This window comes from Falco punctatus (genome assembly GCF_963210335.1).
Source record: "Falco punctatus genome assembly, chromosome: 9".
In the NCBI taxonomy this organism is placed as follows: Eukaryota; Metazoa; Chordata; class Aves; order Falconiformes; family Falconidae; genus Falco; species Falco punctatus.
In genome coordinates this window covers 41,726,641-41,745,737 of record NC_137589.1, presented here as the reverse complement: position 1 = coordinate 41,745,737, position 19,097 = coordinate 41,726,641, and the positions used below count along the sequence as shown (strand labels likewise).

Below are 19,097 nucleotides of genomic sequence, written 5' to 3'. Positions count from 1 at the left end.
AGTCTGAGCAAAATATGCTTACACAAAAATATTTTCTCTAATGGGTATTTTATTCTGGGGTGCTCACTAACTTAAGATGAACTAAAAACATCTTTTTAATGTATTTTCTGAACTGGAGTAACAACTATAAACTTGCAATGCTTTTGTACTCAGCACTTTTATAAATGGTAAAAAGGTGTTCCTGAAAAGCTGTGGTTGTTTTTGGAAAGGATAAAATGTGTCAGGTTCCATCCTCCCTGCAGAGCCTCATGGCAGATGCTGTGTCTGAGACTGTCCTGCCCATTTCTGTGAGCTGCACTGAAATGCTGCGCTGCTCCTGCGAGTCACAGCACAGTTCTCCTACAGAACTGACATTTTATCTTGTGTTCCTGAGGAAGTTCTTGGTTGACACAACAGTGAACAATCGAAGATACTGGTAGCGCTGTGCTCTTATGCCAGCAAATTTTGGTAGTAGGTTGGTTACATCTGCCTGCTAATGAATTTGCTGAAAAGCCAGAAATGTGAGTGCATCTCAAGTCCTCAGGCTGGCTTACCCTTTTCTTCTTGAAAAGCTTTTATAAAGCTGATTTAAGTTTCTGGTTTGTGTTGTTGTTTAAAACATGCAATGTTTTTGTTCTTACTCAGTTTATTAAACTGGTAATTTAATGCTGTAGAAGAATCTGTGTCAGGTTCTAGATTTCATCCATTACTCAGATGAGAAATCTTTCATTTGTGCCTGAGAGTGTGTTAGTGCATTTACTTCTGTGCAATAGGATTTCCCATTTGTTAGTCTTCTAATTTTATTTGGTTGCAAAGTGAGGGACATATCGTTACCTCATTCTGTTGTCAGGGAGGGGTGGCTTATAAAGAAGACAGGTCATATTCTTCTCAGAGGTGCCCAGCAAAAGGACAAGAGGCAGTAAACATTGGATATTAGAACTGGACACGAACAAGAAAAACTACTGTTAGAATGGCTAAGGAGCATTCGACTTAAGTTGGTCAGAGAGTCTCCATCCCTAAACTTATAAGGCTCTTAGCAACCTTTTCCAGCTTCGAGGTAGCCCTGCTTTGAGCAGGAGATTGGACTAGATTGACCTCTGGACGTACCTTCTGACCAAAGTGACCCTGTGATGATGACTAATGCCAGCACAAAGTGTGCATAAAGTGCCACCGATTGGAATCCTAAGATTCTAGTTCTTCTCTAAAAAAATACCATTGCACTGCTATAAAAAAGTATTAGAGAGTTTTTTACAAACGTTAGAACTCAGAAAACAAGAATGATGAGATAAATTTCACCCACCTTCTTTGCAGACCAAGATCAGAAAAGGAATTATGTATGTGAACTAATAATAGTAGGAAGAAAAAAAGAAGTTATTGGGATAGAACTTTAGTTTGGGTAATTCAGGGTATGTTTAAAAAATCATTGTATCTGATTAGTCCAGAAAGAGCAAAGTTATCACTCACAGGAAATACTGATTTTTATCTGAAACAATTAATATTTGTATATAGCTAATAGTAAAACAGTATCTTCCACAGATCACTTAGTAACTCCTAATACATAAGGTGGTTTGCAAACACATAAAGCACACTTCTTGATCCAGTCCCTAACACATACATAAAGGATTAGTATGGTGTTCTGTTTCTTTAATCTACTTCTCTTCTACTAGCAGTTGAATTCACACCAAAAAACCCTGCATAAACCCAAGACATCCATCAGGTTAGCTTTCTGGGATCACACTGCTGTGTTTGGGCTTTTAGAGCTTTTAGTTTGGTTTTGATTTCTTCCGTGATTTGGAGGAAGGTGTTCTGTGGGATATTTGGGGAGGATGTGGATGTCAAGTCAGACTTCTGTGACACTATTCACAGCAATTCTAGTGTTTTAGTTAACGTTTGTGTTCTGTGATGTTTTAAGACATTTTTCCATAGTTCATAGGAATTTAAAAGTATAAATCTTACTTTATTGTGACAAGTGTCAGAAAGCATATCCAGTGCTGTTACTGAACTATTGGAAGAATATGTGAATTGAAGGGTAAGGTGAAACGTTGAAAAAGCAGTGTGAAGGGCTCACATGTTACCATTGCCATGTGCTGTTTGTTCCCAGTGGATTCCAGCTCAACAGAAACTTTACAGCATAGTTTCAGAATGATTCTATTTCAGATCTAACAGAGGATTAGAATATTTCTACTTGCTTGTTTTTAAAACTGTTCTCGGATGGAACATGATCTGTTGCTAACTAATGTTCAACATCGATAGCTGTAAGATTTCAAGACACCCAGAGAAAGGAGCTGATAAGAGTGGACCTTAATAGAGCCTTGTCTCAAAACAGGTACATAATATGTAGCTAAAGAATTTAGTTTGACCATGTTTGTGTCAACTCAAAAAATTTGATGAATGTGTCCCTGCCCTTAGTTTGCAGTTGTCTCTGTATGATATGCAAAAATCAGATAAAGGACTAGTGCTTTGAGCTGCCTCTCTGGGCACAAGCTTTCATGCTGTCTGGAGTGCTTAACAGAATCACAGCGAGTGACACACATTGTTGTACAGAGGGGGTTTGGCTTTGTTCTGTTTCTTTTTTTATCTCATACAGAATCATTAAATTTTGTGATGCAAAAAGATCGATTTAGTCCTGATAAACTTAGTTATATTTTGCTCTAAGTTCACTGTGTAAACTGTGGTTTCCTTTTTGAAATGCATATCCCACAAAATCTGATCTGCACTTCAGTTTATCAGTAGAAGTAAGAAAACTGAAGACTCTACAGAAAAGATTTCAAATGTAAGTGGTATTACAGTATTTAGGTTGCATCCACTTCATTCTTATTTATCACTACTGGCAGTGGCTTTGTGTTTGTGTAAATTTTGTATAAATTGTGTGTAAACCTGCATTCAGAGGTAATTGATTACAAATTTAAGCATTTCGTATTTCCTGCAGATTGAGCGTGCAGTTATGAGATTATTTTTTTTTATAAAAAAAAAGTAAAACCTAAGTTAAGAGTGGATGAAGCTGCACTTTCTTCTTTGTATTGTCTAGTTTGGGTATCTCTGGCTGTTGCATGGCTCCATGAAGAGGCAAAAGGGCAGCAAGTCTCCTTTATACGGTGATTGCCCTCACTTGTTTCAGAAGGTCTTATTCACAGAGTGCCCGTGTCTGAGGACACACTGAAGATGAAGTGTGTTGTAACTCTGCCTCAGCAGACTAACTGTTCCACTTCCCTAAGAGATTAAGTACTGTGCATTATGACTTTGTTCCTTCCCGTGTTCTGCACCCAAGGCCTGATCAACAGAGAGCATAGCTAGAAGTCCTAAAATAAATTAATTTTACACACACGCTCATAGCCTCTGTACCCCTTCCCTGCATTCATACAATTGAAATACTAAAACTGATTAAAGTATCCTCACAAAAGCAAGTGATGCTCTTCCTCATCTTCATTTAAATGCATTCAGTTCATTACTGAAGTAAATAGATGGGCCTTGCATTATGCTTTCATAGTAGCTTTCATGAGTCTTGCAAGACTGTGTTGCAGAATTGCCTTTCAGTTTTACAGAGTTAAACTTCCTAGGCGATCTTGGTGATGGTTCAGTTTTCTCAGACTCGATGGTTGTGCGTTGTATGTACTACCCCCTTGGGCTGTGATTGCTCTCTAACTGCTCTAGGCTGTAAAAGAAGCCTGCTGCAAATCATAATGGTATGTGCAGTACTGAATGGCATGTGTTGATAAAAAGCAGTTGGGTACTACGCAAGAGATGTTATGCTGTATCATGAAATCGTTTCAGCCTTAAGCCTGCCTTTTTCTTCCTTAGATATTTGTGAAGGTAAAAGTACTGTACAACAGAGACTAAATCTGCAAAATACCTGCCTATCAAATGTGGGATGTAGATATATTTTGGATGGTGATGGTAGCTAACGTCTTGCCACATGTGACTTCTGTATATAATGTGCTGCTTTACCAACCAAAAATGAAGTTTTGTCTTGTTGGGCAGTGCTTTGGAAAAGCGCAATACAAATTAGAACAATCGGCATTTTTAGCAACTACAGTAATCACCATCTTTCTGTATTTACTAAGAAATATGGTCCTAGGCAGATAACTGCATTTTTTTTCAGTTAAGGAATTCATAAATAAACCCCTTTTCTTTATGTTTTTTTAAATCATGACATAATCAAAACCTAAACATCATCTCCTGTTGTCTTGCAGCAGACGCAGGCTGGAGCCCCAGCCGAGGCGCAGCAGTGGCTGTGCGGGGAGGAGGGCCGTGCCCAGGAGGTGCTGCGCTGTGGTGCTGAGCTCGGCTCGTGGCCCAGGCTGCTGGGCTGCCGTCAGCTCCATGCCAGCTGCCCGTGCCACCATCAGCGGCTCGTGGCAGCTGTTGCTCTGTTCTCAGTGTCCTTGTTATGGTCCTGCAGACTGCTTGTAGTTGACGTTAGCTTATACAAGTGCACATGAGCAGAATTTTTCTGTCCTTTTTTAAGAGGTGTTAGCGAACTCAAGCACTAATTAGGACATTTTTCAACATGCAGATCCCAAGCTCTCCTTTGTTTAATGGGCCCAGAGCACAGTGGGGCTAAATAGCTGCTGTCTGTTGTATTTGTTAAAAATTATGCAACCATTTCTGTTTGAAACACTAGATCAATTGGTTGATTGGTTTGTTTGTTTCAGGAATTTATCTCTTGGATTTAATCTACATTGATTCTGCATATCCCGCTTCAGGCAGCATTATGGAGAATGAACAAAGATCCAATCAAATGAACAATATTCTCCGAATAATAGCTGATCTGCAAGTCTCCTGTAACTATGGTTGGTAAATCTTGTTATACCTATTAAGCCTTAACTAAAATTGTAGTTTAGTACAACATTATGAAAGCCAGTGTCAGCCCTGTGTGAAGGCAACACAAGAGGCTAACATTGGTAGAACTGAACACTAGTAAATGATGTGGCTTCCACTTCCGTGCAGTTTCAATCTTATCAGTAGATTAGGCAAATGAGCATGTATCCTGAATTGTAGAAACTGTTTACAGAAGTTGTGCAGAGTTTAATGCTAAGTGTGGACATGACATACTTTCAAGTACAGCTATTGCATCTGGATTATATTCTACTTCCATCCCAGGCAGTCAAAGAGAATTACCTTAATGTCTTTCCTTTCCTTTACAGTAGATATGATGTCTCTGGAGTGCAGAATGCGTTAATTTCATTAGCATTTCATTGTTAGCATCCTGATGATATGTTTACAAAACAAAATCCACATATTTCAATCTATAGAACAGTTGTTAAATTGTGTGTTAAGCTTTTCCACATACCTCACTTGTTGATGAAGTGAGGAACATGAGGGGGCTGCTTCTTTCTCTTAACAAGATTTTACTCCGAAATTCAGTTATGCAATTCTAGCCTGTTAGTGAAGCCTTATGTCAAAAAATGTGCTGGTTTTGGAGTCTTGACAAATACTCGGTGTACTGTTGCTAACAGCATGACTTTTGATTGCTTAAACATGAAACAAGCTGGAAAACCTTGAGAGCAGCTGTGCAATTAAATAAATTCAAAACATTTAAATGCTACAGTTTTGGAGAGTTTTGAACAGGAAAAAATTTAAATTAGATTGTAAGAAAACGAGGTGAGAAGTTACTTGTGGATGCCTACGTATCCAGCCCTTGTCCTTTGTTGTCAGCTTTGGTATTATAAAGTATTTAAAGGTAGGGACTAGGCATAGCGGTGCAGGATTCTGAATAGCTAGGTTATTCAGCTGTCACCTTTGTTATTTTAAGTTTCATTTTGTCTTACAATACTTTGACTGACAAAGAAGCCTCATTATTTCATTGACCCTTTCCTTTTTACAGTTTTGGCATCTTCCAGCATTGCTGTGCATTATTTTTGAGTACTTTTGTTAAAATCAGAATGAAAATTGTTATATGGCCTTGAAGAAACAATATTCTGGAATACAGGGGCCTTTAAAACAGTTGTCTTTATAAGAGCATAAAAGTTGTTAGATGCTGCAAGGCGTGTTCCTGTCCCTGTACGAGGCACCAAAGAATTTTTCTGTCATTCTGAACTTAGTGTCTGTCTGTCTTGGCATTCAACATTGTAATTTTTAAGTCACTTCATGTTTGTATGAGAATCACTAACAGCTATGGCTGCAGGCTCCAATTTCCTGCAGAACAGTAAGCACAAAATTCAAGCAGGGTTTGCAGCAAGTAACTCTTTTCCACCTGTGAGACAGTATATAATAAAATCCACTAACTTTCATGATGATGAAATGCATCTGTGTTTTCTTCAACAACTGAGCATCACTTTTGCTCAATCAAATCTGTAACATCTTAGAGTCAAAGTAATGCTTCTGCCTGATTGGTTCTTTAAGAAGGTTCAAATTCTCTGATTCCACAAAGATAGCCTTAAGAACCAGAATAAAACCCTGAAAGAATAATTAGTTTTGGATTACGTGAATGTTCTTTTTTTGTTTGTTTGAACACTGCACAGATCATCTTACAACTCTGCCCCATGTGCAAAAGTATTTGAAGTCTGTCCGTTACATTGAAGAACTTCAGAAATTTGTAGAAGATGACAATTACAAGTAAGTACTGTTCTGTTCTGCAGGTTTTGGGGAGTTTAATGGAGAGATCACTTGGCTGGTATTAAGAATTGAACAAAAGGCCATTGACTGAAGATGTTTTGGGGTTTGTCTGGTGTGCTTAATACTAGAAATGGAGCTGATAATACCAGCATGCCTGAGTAAAATCCAGAATGACAGTCTTCCTTTACGATGCCAACCAGATTTCCAAAATGAAATATCTTTGTAAAAGTTAAAAGCAGATGAAAATCGAGTATTTATTCTGTTACATCATAGTTATATTCTGGGAATTTTGTTCCGAAACCCTAAAGCCATCTCCAACATGTCCAGGATTGATTCTATGCTATTGTAAATAACACATTAAAAACATCTTCCAATTTCAAATAACTATTTTTTATAAGCCGATACATAAGGTATGAACCTGACAGTTTGGGGGGCTTAAGCTTGTTAAAGCAACGATTACAGAAGTGGAGAAGAGCTAACCCACACAATGGTGTGAAATGGACACTGTAGAGCGCACTTGTCAGTATCTGAATGTGCTCCAGTAAAAGAGGTGATAATCCCTGTCCAATAATTCTGAAAGAACTAGCACATTAAATCATAGGTCTAGCAGCCAAGGTTTTAAATAACTCAACCAAGGTTGATGCAATGCTGTATAATTAGCTGTTGACAAATATAGTACCTCTATTTAGGTGAACAGAATTTAAAGTATTCAAGGCAACCAGATGTTCAGTAATACAGCGGTGTTATGAAAGATTTTAGAATATGTTTTGGAGAGCAGGATTGCTAATGAATTTCTTAAAACCAGTCTTGTTACCAATTTTATTAAATACTTCAGTTAAGAAATTGGTCTCAGAACTTGTGTGTACTTGGACCCTATGCTAATGAAAGTGTTGGAAGGGTTCTTGGAAATAGAATATGATTTGGATATCACAAGGAAGAATTAGATGGCCTGATGACTAAAATGATAGTGACACAAAAATCAAAATGTTACATACTTACTCTAACAATAATTTATAGTGTTGACCAGTAGATGTGTGTCAGAAGTGAGATAAAGGCACAAAAAGACAAATTCATCCCTCTCTGTCAAATACAGCGTTGCTATAAAAATTTGTTAATACTGCTTCAAAAGGAACTCGTAAGACCTTATGTCGAGTACTGTATGCAATTCTGGCCATCCATGCTTATGGTGGGTTTAAAAAAATGCTAGTGCAATCAAGTGAGTAAATTCTGTCTTCTAACACCAAAATGAAAGAAGTAGGTTTGGCTTTAGCCTGGAAAAGGAGAAGTTTAGGTAATATGGTCACTCTGTATCAACACAATTGGGAGAAAATAGGGAGGGTAAAGAGCAATTTAAGTTGTAATGGTAGCACAAGGATAAATGAGTTAAAAAGTTTAAGCTAAATGTTGAAATGTGGTTCCTAACTAGCAGAGTAATGGAAGCCTGGAACAGCTTCTTAATCAGGTAGTGAAACAAATAAGTAAATAATTTTAAGTCAGAACTTGATCAGTTAATGAATTGAAGGCTACCAGTTAACGTTTGTGAAAAGAAAAGAACAGATTCAGTGCATCAGAAGACTGCGTATTACCAGTGTGGGGTCATGTATGTACAAGCGTAAAGAATGCCCTGCCCTAACCATTCTACATTTGCTGCAATTATAGCTGATATTGCTGGCGTACAGATGCAAAATCGTACTGAGACACTTCAGGAGAAAAAGATAACAGAGACAAAACCCAACATTTGAGCATAGCATGAGTCAAGCAATTTGTCTTTTCTCTTTGATTTTGAACATAGCTGCAGCTGGCGGTAACTCCAGTGGCCAACGCTGTGCCACTCAGCTGTGGGCAGGGCAGCATGCATACGGTGCTGCTCCTTGGCCAGATCTGCCAGTATGGATTCTTGTGATAAATGTGTGTGGAACTTTGCTTTTCCTGAGAGAAGAATACTAAAAGTAACACCATTCAGACGAGGTATTCTTTTGGAACTGAGTATTATCAGGACATACTTCAAATAGAAAATGTCCAGAATTTGTCCCTTTGCTTAGGGTAACCTTCAGCAGCAGAAGCTGAACCAGCATTGGGTCGTTCACTGCAGGGGATCCCACCTGCCTGTGGTTTGATAGGTTTGTGCTTTTGTGTCTGGTTGATCACGCATACTAAGAATAGTGATGTTTCTGTAGGAAAATTACTTGGAAGAAAAGAATGTGTTTGTGTGATGTTTTTGTAGCAAAGTTTATCTGCTTCATGGAATTAGAATTCCTGCCAGGGTACGGATGATAGAATGCGTATGTTCTTCCTTTTCTCAGGCTCATGACATTGTATGTGTTTCGCAAATAGGAATGCACTGCGCAGCAGATGCGTGTTGAACATTAGCATTGGGCACAGCCTTTGGAGGTCAGGCAGTCCAAGACTTGTGTTAAGGGTAGTCCGAGACGTAAATTTTGGTGTTAAAATATAACAAATGGTCATTATTTACAAATTTCCTTACATACTTCCATGCTTTATTAAAGTCGCAAACAGAGCAAAATTAAACTGAGTAGTAATTTGTAAAGGAGAATTGTAGATTTAGTATAGGCTTTACAGCCCCTGGATTAGATTCAGGAAATGGGTCATGTTGCTTAGTTTGTTTTTTAGGAGGAGTTCCCTGATGATGCATAATGTTAACATTATATACGCAATAGCTTTCATGAACTGTAGATTAAACAAGTGTTATCTCTAAGTATGTGATGCTATAACATAGTATTTGGAAAAACTACAAATCATGAGTAATTCCAGATCAAATTTGAAAATAATTTTAACTTTAGCAGCAACCTTGCTGATAATGCTGGAAGATATTTGCTGTATCTTAAAGATTGTTTAGTACTTTTGATTTGGTCACTTTTGAGAATATTTCAATCAAACTTAGTTTTCTTTCTGGGCTTCACTGTGGCAAGGAAAAACTGAAGTCACAAGACATATTTAACAGAGGGAAAGATTTGCGTCTTAGCTTAGTAAGGTTGCTGCAGTTTATATACACTGGAGAACTGTGACCTTCTTCTACCATGTTTGTTTCATCAGAATAAAGCTTGTAATTTAAAAATTTGTATTCATCAAAACTCATCACAACTAACCTTAAAAAGAACTCTCATTCCTCTTCAAGCCTTTGTATTTGATAAGAAGTTTTTGGATTTAGTTTTGAATATTTGATTTCACATTTTGGTCTCACTTTTCCCTAATGCATCTTGAGTTTCATAGCATTTTCTGGTCCCACGCCAGAAGAAACTGTAACGCTTCAAAAGGCAAAGATTACTAAGTTTTTATAGTGGGAAAGGATCTCCTCTCTCTTTTTTCCAGTGACTGCTCTTTTTGAGCCAGGACAGCGTTAGCCTATTCTAAAGAGATGCATGCTTGACCTTTGGCAGGGAGAACAGAACTATCTCAGTACCAGGCTGTCAGGGAGAAAAGCTTAGATAGTTGCCCTAAAATGTACTTGGCAGGATCCCAGCACACGTTTTGCCAAATGAGAACCTCAATTACACTGAAAAGGAAAATTTGGCAGCCCCTTTATATAAACAAAGCTTTTCTCAACAATTTTTTATGCCAATCCAATGGCTTGCTTTAGGTTCGTGCCTGTCAGCAAGTAGGAACACTCCAGAAAACCCCTGACAATGATGTCATAGCCTAAAAATAACAGATCTTTCTTGCTCAGCCCATATACTGTTCTCTGCAGAAGCCGAGAAATTGTAACATTTGCTAGTTACAAGACTAAGGGGGAAAAAATAGGACCTAAAGCATCAGGATTCCTTCCAGTTATACCCAAAAGGTGTTGCTGTTCGTTAACCTCAGGGCATCCTTGGCAGACAGTGGGCTTCAGAGGCACCAAGGTGCAGCGGCTGCAGAAGCTTCTTCCTCTTCCAGCAACGTAAGCAGTGATCTGCGCAGAGTGCTTGGCCCAGGTGTGCAGGTTTTCCCCGAGCCAGGCAGCGCTAGCCAAACATCGTGACACCGTGCCACATCCTTTCCTAACCTGCCATGCCTTGCAGCAGTTCTGAAACAATTTTTTGCTGACCTTTTGGTATCATCAGGTCAGGCCTGGTATTCTCCATAGTTGTTCTTGGTCTAAATTGGCCTTGCTGTTCTCTGCAAGTTGTTCTTTTAATAAAGCCAGTTTGAAGACTATTATCTGTATTACAGTGTTACCTGGACAGGGCAATCAGGATTGGAATCCCATTCTGTAGGCTGCTATCTATACATACAATTCAGTTCTTTAGAGCATATTAGGCAAGACACTGATATTATCATACACTAGTAAGAGGATTTACAGAAAATTGAATTAAAATTTAGATTCAGATAGTCAGAATCCTATTGAAAGTGTCCAAGAGAAATTAATAGGCAATCACAACATAATACTGACTCCTAACAATGATGGTGCTATAAAAGTGCCAGCTGCACTGTTGTGTTTTTAGTCTTACGGTAACAGGAATTGTATGGCAGGTGCTTAAAATATTAATACTTACGACAGTGAACCTTGGCCACAGTCCATCTTAAATAGGCCTCCCAGGCAGCTATACTCCCTGGAGCTTTTCCACCAAGAATGGTTGTCGAAGGCAGGGGTAGGGGGAAGCCTTCATTGTTAGTTCGAGATTTCTAGTGCTCCGGTGGCCATATGGATCCAATAGCTATAGTTGTAACTTGGCTACCTCATCCACAGGATGTTCTCAGGGACAGTGAAGCTTCCAAAAACTGTTGGACTTACTGTTTAAGTGCTACACAGGCTCAAAGTGTCCAGATATGTCAGACCCCTTTTGCATCGTACACAAATGCTGGTCAGAAATGCCCTGAGTGACAGCTTTGAGGACCACACTGCTTTATTGCAACTTAGACCTTCCTTGTCTGAAGAAAGATGAATAAGTTTTGTTCAGCCTCCTCATGGAGCTGCTAAATTTCTTGTTCATGTGAGGCTATTCTGTGTCTTCATTCACTTGCTTAACATTAGGTGAACTGAGTAAAAGTAGCTTTACTATCCTAGCAGTAGTTTCATCCTGCAATGGCCAGCATACTCCCATGAAGAAAAGCAATCTTCAAGACTGGCTACCTATTTTATTTTCTGCATTATGTTAGGTTCTTCTTTTCCTGCTTATTGAGAAGGTTACTCTTAAATGAGCTATATGGTGGTACTCAGTAGCAGAGTGTTATTTACGACTAGGTTTGGGTAGAGGTCCAGTTTCCTTTGCAGAGTATACCAGCCCTAACACATTCCAGAAAACATTTTTAGTATCAGGCTTCTAAAAAAGGAAAAATAAATCGTTTATGTCATCTTTTTACTATCCAGGAATGAAGCCTTCAGTTACTACCCCTGTGCCTTGTTCTTTAAAAGCTTTGCCTTAATTCCTGAGGGTAAATTGATCATTTGTTTATTCAGTAAATCTCTGTGGTGGATTTTTTTTTTTCCTAGAAACCTTACTTCTAAATTTTGTTTCACTTTAGGTTGTTAATGCTAACTCCTCAGTTTGGGAATTCCCATTTCTAATGGGCAGTTTCTGAGGCTGGTATCTAGGATTTATCCTGGCATGTCTGTTAGCTGAACTCTTGCTGGATAATTTTGGAATGTTGAAATTTCATGTCAGCACTTAGACTTTGCACTAAGAGTAGGTTTCCTCGCCATGGTAAAGCAAGGATTTTGGTTTTGCAAAGAATTCCTGAAAAAAAAATAATGTCTGACAGTGCTGTGATATTGGACAATTTTAGTGACTTCTGAGATGAAGTTCTGATCATATACAGGTGCAAACACACAAAAGAGTGTCTTCACGAGCAATGAGTGGTTTATTAGGCATGCTGGAACAAAGGTAGTTTTTTACTTGTAGTAATACTAGTGGGTATCATTGGCAACAGTGAGCTGTGAGAATATAATTTGGTATGTGATGGATATGAATGATGAACATTGGTTATAAGCACATTGGGGGTCAGAGTCTGCACAGACCTATTGATGGTATCACGCTAAACCTCAGAGGGGCCAAAGATTCTGACTCTGAGTGCTACTTGGGAGACATTGCTCATGCTGCTGGCATAACTGTACACACATGTGGCAAGGTGAGAGCAGACGAGCATGTGTGTGCATGCATCTCACCTGTGCTCAGTGGAAAATGCAGTGTCAGAGGAATTGCAAAAATGAGTTTGGGTGGTGACAAACAAGCCAAGACTGGTTGAAACTGTACTGATGTCAGTGAATTTCTTTTGAAATAAAAATGGGTTTGATTGTTTCCAGCCTTCTGGGGAGAGAGGGAGGAGGAAATAAGCTTGGTCCAGGAATGACATCTCATTGTCTGATCATATTCCCTTTTCTCACCATTTATTTTAAATATTGTGTTAAAAATATCAGCATAAGCATTTTATATTTACCAAAACTCAATTTTAGGCTAATATTTATTTGTTGTTCTTTTAATGCATCCTGGATTTTCCTAAGTTGAGCAGCTAAATTGTGGTTTTGTCACTTTGAAAACATTGCAGACTTCTGGCATTGTTGAAGTCAATGACCAAACTGTCAGACACTTAGCAAGGGCTGCGAGCTCTGAGTATACTCTAACATAACCAAACAGATAAGGAACAGTGTCTAACTTCACATTTTCTAAAGAGTTGACCAGTGGAGAGTGATGTAATCTCATTTTACAGTACTGAAGACTCACTGGTGACTTGTCAGTGAACTTTTTAAGTGCAGCACACACCACAGGTGCTTTCTAGCTTGTGTAAAGATACATGCCTTTTAAAAGCATAAAGGTGTTAGGTCTTACTTTCTGCTGTTACCTTCCCCTTTTCTTCTTTACAAGAATAGTTTTAAACAGAAAGAGAGAAATAGCATAGTGCAAGTTAGATGGAAGTTGATCTTTCCTGCTTTTGTCAGATGCTCTTGCCTTAAATCTGGTAGCAGGTCATGGCACTTCCCCTTCTGTACATACTCGTAGGCAGTATTTCACCTGTGCTGTTTTTCCATCATGAAAGAGTTTGGTCTTGGAAGATAAATTCACACAGGAGGGCCCCATTTGCAGGGAAAGTCTTCATTAAGGTGGGGGGGGGGGGGTTTGCCATTTTTCCATACTGAAAGGAATTCCCATATGATTAACATCTGAATTGTGCGCTGACTTACATTACTGCAACTTTCTCATTGTTGGCTTCTAGCGGAGGCATGTTGCCACTCCTTGGTCACACAAATCATGTTGACAGAAAGAAGAGATAGTCTGGAAAGGAGTGGCTCATTACCTACTTGAAATACATCACTTTGGATAGTTAAAAGAACAGAAAAACAGAAATCCTAAAACATGAAAAGGAACCATAGGTTTGTTAACTAACTTCACCCTAAAACATAGTTGACACTGTGTGAATACTGTGGAGAATGGACCGGAAGGTATTCCCCATAAAACTCTGTGTACAGGAAAGACAAGGTAGTAAGGAACGTGACAGTTAAGCCATACATGGTATTTTAGAATGTGATAGGTTACCCTCCCCCCCTCCTTTGCATGTTTTTTTCTACAGTTAGAAATGCTTTCACTGGTGTTTGTGTACATCAGTGTACTGTGGGCTGCAGCTGGAAACCTGCACAACTTTTTTACATGTTAATGCTGTGCAATGACAGCTGTTATTTCCTTTGGGGTTTTGCCTACTCCATTAAAATTTACTTAACATTGTAGTCCTCCATACTTTTTTGTCAAACTGGTACAGAAAAAAGGACCCATGAATGTCAAGAGTGCATGAACTTGAGAGGTGGCAGAAGCCATAAGCACTGGAAGATCAAGACGTGTGTTGGAGTGCTGAGATAAGGCAACAGTGAGTGCATCCATAAAACACTTGGAGTGAGGCAGAGGGGCATATAATATTCTAACTTTCTTCTGATTATCTTCTTTTACTATTAAGTGTTGGTCACTCTACCCACTTACACTCCTTCTCTATAAGCCATAGTAACTAATATTTCCAAATAGCTATTTCTGAGTGCACATTTCTACATGGCAACAGAATAAATTCACTTTTTGTGCACAGAGGAAATAAAATGTTTGCTATTAGGTTTGTATCTAAATTGACTAACTTTTGGAGGGTGGTTTTTTTCCAGGTGAAAGACTGTATGAACTTCAGGTTTTACACTGGTAGGGAGTATAAATATCAATTTCCATTTCTGTTTTCATAGATGTCCCTCACAGTTTCTTTCTTGGATCTAACAGGTAGTGATTTACTTTAAAAAAAAATACTGTTTTGTTAGATCACAAAATAAATAACTGCACTTCCAACAAAGTGAAATTCCTGCTAACCACTGCCAAAATAATTACTTTCTTCAGTTTCTTTCAAATTTTATTGAGAAAATTTTTTTGTTAATTTCTCTAAAAACTTGTTTTTCCAGATTATCATTAAGAATTGAGCCAGGTAACAGCTCTCCTCGACTGGTTTCCTCCAAAGAAGATCTTGCAGGTATAAAACTTCATTTAAAAATTTGAGTAAGGAAATAATTTAATTCAGAAGTCCTCCACTGAAGTATATGGGAAAACCCAATTTGTATCAGAGAGTTTTTGGAGGAATTAATCAGTTTTAAATACGAGATTTTGTTGCAATTACAGAATTATCTTGTAAGGGTTATCAGAGAACTGATCCTTTTCCATGCGTATGCCCAGTTTCAGAACATCCTTGGTCCAGAACACCACCCTTCTGATGGTTATAAAAGATCTGATTTTTATTGCAAATTTCTACATAGCCATCTTGTACCTGGGTTAGTACTGTCCTTTGTCTTAAATAATTTTCTTCCTTTATGATATTCACCTTTGGAGGTTCTTACAGTAACAAATTATATCGCACATATCAAGATTGCTTTCACACATACCAGCATTCATTTGACTAGGAAAACAAATCCATTGATCTTGAGTGAAAACACCTTGATTTCAAAAGTGAGATGTAATTTGCAGAGATTGTAGAGGAGGGGTGTACTGTTATTTGCCTTTCCAGAGAACAGGTTGACCTCGATGGCAGAGGGGAGCATTTTTAAGATGATTTATTAGTGGATTTCACATTTTTAATAGGTACCATAAAGCCTATTGGACATTCCTCTGCCAAGACTGAAAACTCAGCTACAGTGCAGTATGCCTAAAATTAATCCCTGGCATTGAGCAGTGCTAATTGCCAAGGTTGCGAGTATTGATACCAAGTCTCCCAGTAACCTTGTTAACATTTCAGAGTCTACTGAGGGGCTGTGATTCCCTGTAGTATTGCTGTGAGCTGCTTTGTCCAGAAGCCAAACCTGGTAATTCAGAGGTATTAACAGTAGCATAAGTCATCAGTAAAGATTGCTGACTTGTATATGCACAGTCGCAGTTTGAGGGATAACACAGGGTGAGTGTTTGTTAGCATTGGAACAGAAATCAGATCGTGTTACTTTTTTTTAACAAATGCGTACATTTTCATTACCATTTAATAAGTGAAGAAGGAAGAGCACTCTTTCGGTACAAACAAATCAATGCAGTCAATAACATGGGAAATTCTTTCAGGTTTCTGTGTGAACACATACATTTGAGACAATTTCTTTGTGTAAAGCTGGAGGACAAAAGATTTGTAATAGCTTTTAGCAACATTTTAAAAAATGACAGTACCATCCATAACTTGACCAAAACAAGTCAGCTGTAACAACACAGTTCATTTCTATGAACAGGCTAAACAAACATCAGACTATGTGAAATGTACTTACTACTATAGGAGCCATTAGCTCAAAAGCTGTTCTGTTTTAATCTCTTAAACCTGAATGGCCAATTTTCTGTCTCGTAAATTACGTTAAACCATGTGTGGATATGAAAAACCCAAGGGGTCTAGAGCACATCTGACAAGCAGTTTCATTTGGCATTCAAAATGTCTTTTCTTACCAAATGAGGGACATGCAAAGTGAATGAAAGAGAGAAGTCAAAAAGGAAGATGCTAAGTATGGAAAGAGAAAAAGAAATAAGGGTGTTTTTCTTCCGCGTCCCAGCTCTTCGTGTTGGGTGCTGTGAAACCCTTTCTCAGTATCACATGGCCAGTCAGTTACAGGGAAACTCTCATTTGTCAGGATTGTGAGTGCTGCTCCCAGAGTCAGATAAATATTTGACCTGGTCTTCAGTCTGTGCAGTTCTAAGGAATAAGGAGTAAAATCTATAGAAATAATAATTGGGAAGAGAACATTTCTTCAGGAAGGCACTTTCTCCCTCAGTGCTTAGTATTATTAATTGTAGTGTAAAATACAAGGAAATAGGAGGAATTTTTTTTAAAAAAACAGGTAAGTTCAAAAGGAGTTCTGAATTAAGACATTCTTTGTACATATGTATGTTGAGTCTGACTGGGTAGGAGTTAACTTTTCCCATAGCAGCGCTCACAGTGCTGTGCGTGGTGCTGGTACCTGGAAGGTGTTGGGAAGGCACCGGTGTTGATGCTCGCCCAGCAGTGTCAATGCTCACCCAGCAGTGTCGGTGCTCGCCCAGCGGCCAGGCTGTCTCTGCCAAAGGCCGGTGGGAGCTTGTGAGGGGAGACTGCCAGGACAGCTGGCCCGAGCTGACCACAGAGAGATCCCCCCGGCCATACGCTGTGCTCAGCAGGCAGAGCTAAGGAAAGGAGGGAGGGCATTTGTCATTGAGGCGTTTGTCTTCTGAAGCAGCTGCTGTGAGTGCTGAGGCCCTTCTTCCCAGGCAGGGGCTGGACACTGCCTGCTGATGGGAAGCAGAGGATAATTTTTTTTTTGTTTTCATGTGTCTGTGTGTCTGTCTGTGTGTGTGGTTATTTTCTTGCCTCCTGTCCTGTGGAGGAGGGGGAGTGATAGAGCGCCTCGGTGGCCTCCTGGCAGCCAGCCGAGGTCAACCCACAACCTCATGTAATAGGTGATTTTACTTCCATGAGGATTTACTTTCTCAACCTTGAAATTTAAAACTAAGTCGTTGTTCTCATATGATTATATTTTACATATGCAAAGCAGACATACACGTGAACTATTTTGTTTTCTGGGTTTCACTTTGTATTGCTCCTGTTTAAATGCTTTACACTAGGGTTTTGATATTAACATTTCATTAGGATGGTTGTGGAAGTTCTAACTTCAGTCATAGCAGCGTGGTGTGTGATTATGACCAATACTCTGCAGTTCTGAATTGAGGGACTACACTTTATTACAGCTGTAATGGAAGGCAATTAAAAATATAGTTCCGAAGTTGGAAACAAGAACTTTGAACCGTCCTGAGCCAGGCAATTAATATGGCTTTATATTGCAGTGAGCTCATCTGGAGTCAACAAATACTGATGAGGAGGACAATGTTCGGTAGTATCTCTTCAGCTGAATGTGTGATCATACGGTATCTGGCAGTGTTAGGGGAGGGTGAACTTCCCCTTCTGAATCTGCAGTTGTCCCTGTCTGCTCTGTAAAGTTGCTTTATTCAGAGTGAGAATTAATATGATTACTAGAAACCAAGTCTTGAATCATTCCGATTGCTCCATTCTTCTGTTAGTATTTCCTTCCAAAGCTTGACACCCTTGTGGACTGCTGTATTTCTTGCTTAGCTGGAAAGTTCTCACTTACTGCCAGTTAGACAGTGAATGCCACCAGCATTTTGTAATACCCACATGATTTTTTTAGTGACCTGCACATATGGGGCTGCAAAAATGCTACTAAAGGGAATCCAGTGTACTTTTTCTGAAAAAATTAATTCCTGGTGAAGGTTAGTTAAGTAAGTTAGCATGAATTCAAACTGAAATCTAACTAAGCATGAAGGCAATAATTGATTGTTTATTTCACAACATCAACAAATAGAAGTATAGCCATATATTAGTCTTGAATAAATCTGAGCTAAAATACTCAGATATCAGTAATGAGATATTTGACCATGAAAAATTTAAAATCGCACATTTGAGATACTTGCGTCAACTTTATTTGAATTCAAATTATAATTTGAGATTATTTCCGCTTTAGCCATTGTGTGCCAGGAGTAAATCCTTTGCAGTCAGCAAGCTTTAACGATAAGAGAAGATATCAGAATAGTTCAGGCAGTAATTTAATGTTCCTGTCAATTGTTTAAGGCATAGTCCGTAGGGGCAGTCATCAGTTCAGTTCTCCTGATAGTCTGAAAGTTAATGTGTTTCTAATAGCAGTAAGTCTAGTTGAGTTGTGCATGCGACATACTGCCTTCTTACAGGTTGCTGTGTTTCCAGATATGGAGAAAAAGCTTGATGTCACTGTTAATAATTCCAAAGTCTGTAATGCATTTGAGTGCAGGTAACAGTGGTGTCTTCATGTCCTAAAGTGTAATTACTTGTGTTGATGATGGAAGTGGATTTTCCTTCCCATCATTATGACTTTATCTCCTACCTAACTTCAGTTTTCTCTCTTTCAAAAGAAGATTAACAGTTTACTATAGCCAGGGACATTGTGGGTTTCTTTTTTTCCCCTTAAAGTATCTTTATGAGTGTGTGGCTCAATAAAAACAGTTAAATCCTTCAATGTTTCTGTTTGCAAAGTACTGGAGAAAACCATGTGTCCATTTTCCAGTTTGGTTGCCAACTGGTTTTCCAGTAAATTCAAACAGGAGGCAGACATCTGATTAAAGTGA

General features: G+C 38.7%; 1 protein-coding gene across 12 annotated transcripts in view; it reads left to right on the top strand.

Annotated features, from left to right (window-relative positions):
- RALGPS1 (Ral GEF with PH domain and SH3 binding motif 1) overlaps nt 1-19,097 on the top strand; it is a 120,028-nt gene that overhangs the window by 79,996 nt on the left and 20,935 nt on the right. For all 12 annotated transcript variants that reach the window (XM_080401457.1, XM_080401466.1, XM_080401465.1 and 9 more), the window contains 3 exons: nt 4,632-4,769; nt 6,441-6,534; nt 14,894-14,961. In XM_080401457.1, the coding sequence (XP_080257583.1) occupies nt 4,632-4,769; nt 6,441-6,534; nt 14,894-14,961 (300 nt within the window). The remainder of the gene's footprint in view (nt 1-4,631; nt 4,770-6,440; nt 6,535-14,893; nt 14,962-19,097) is intronic.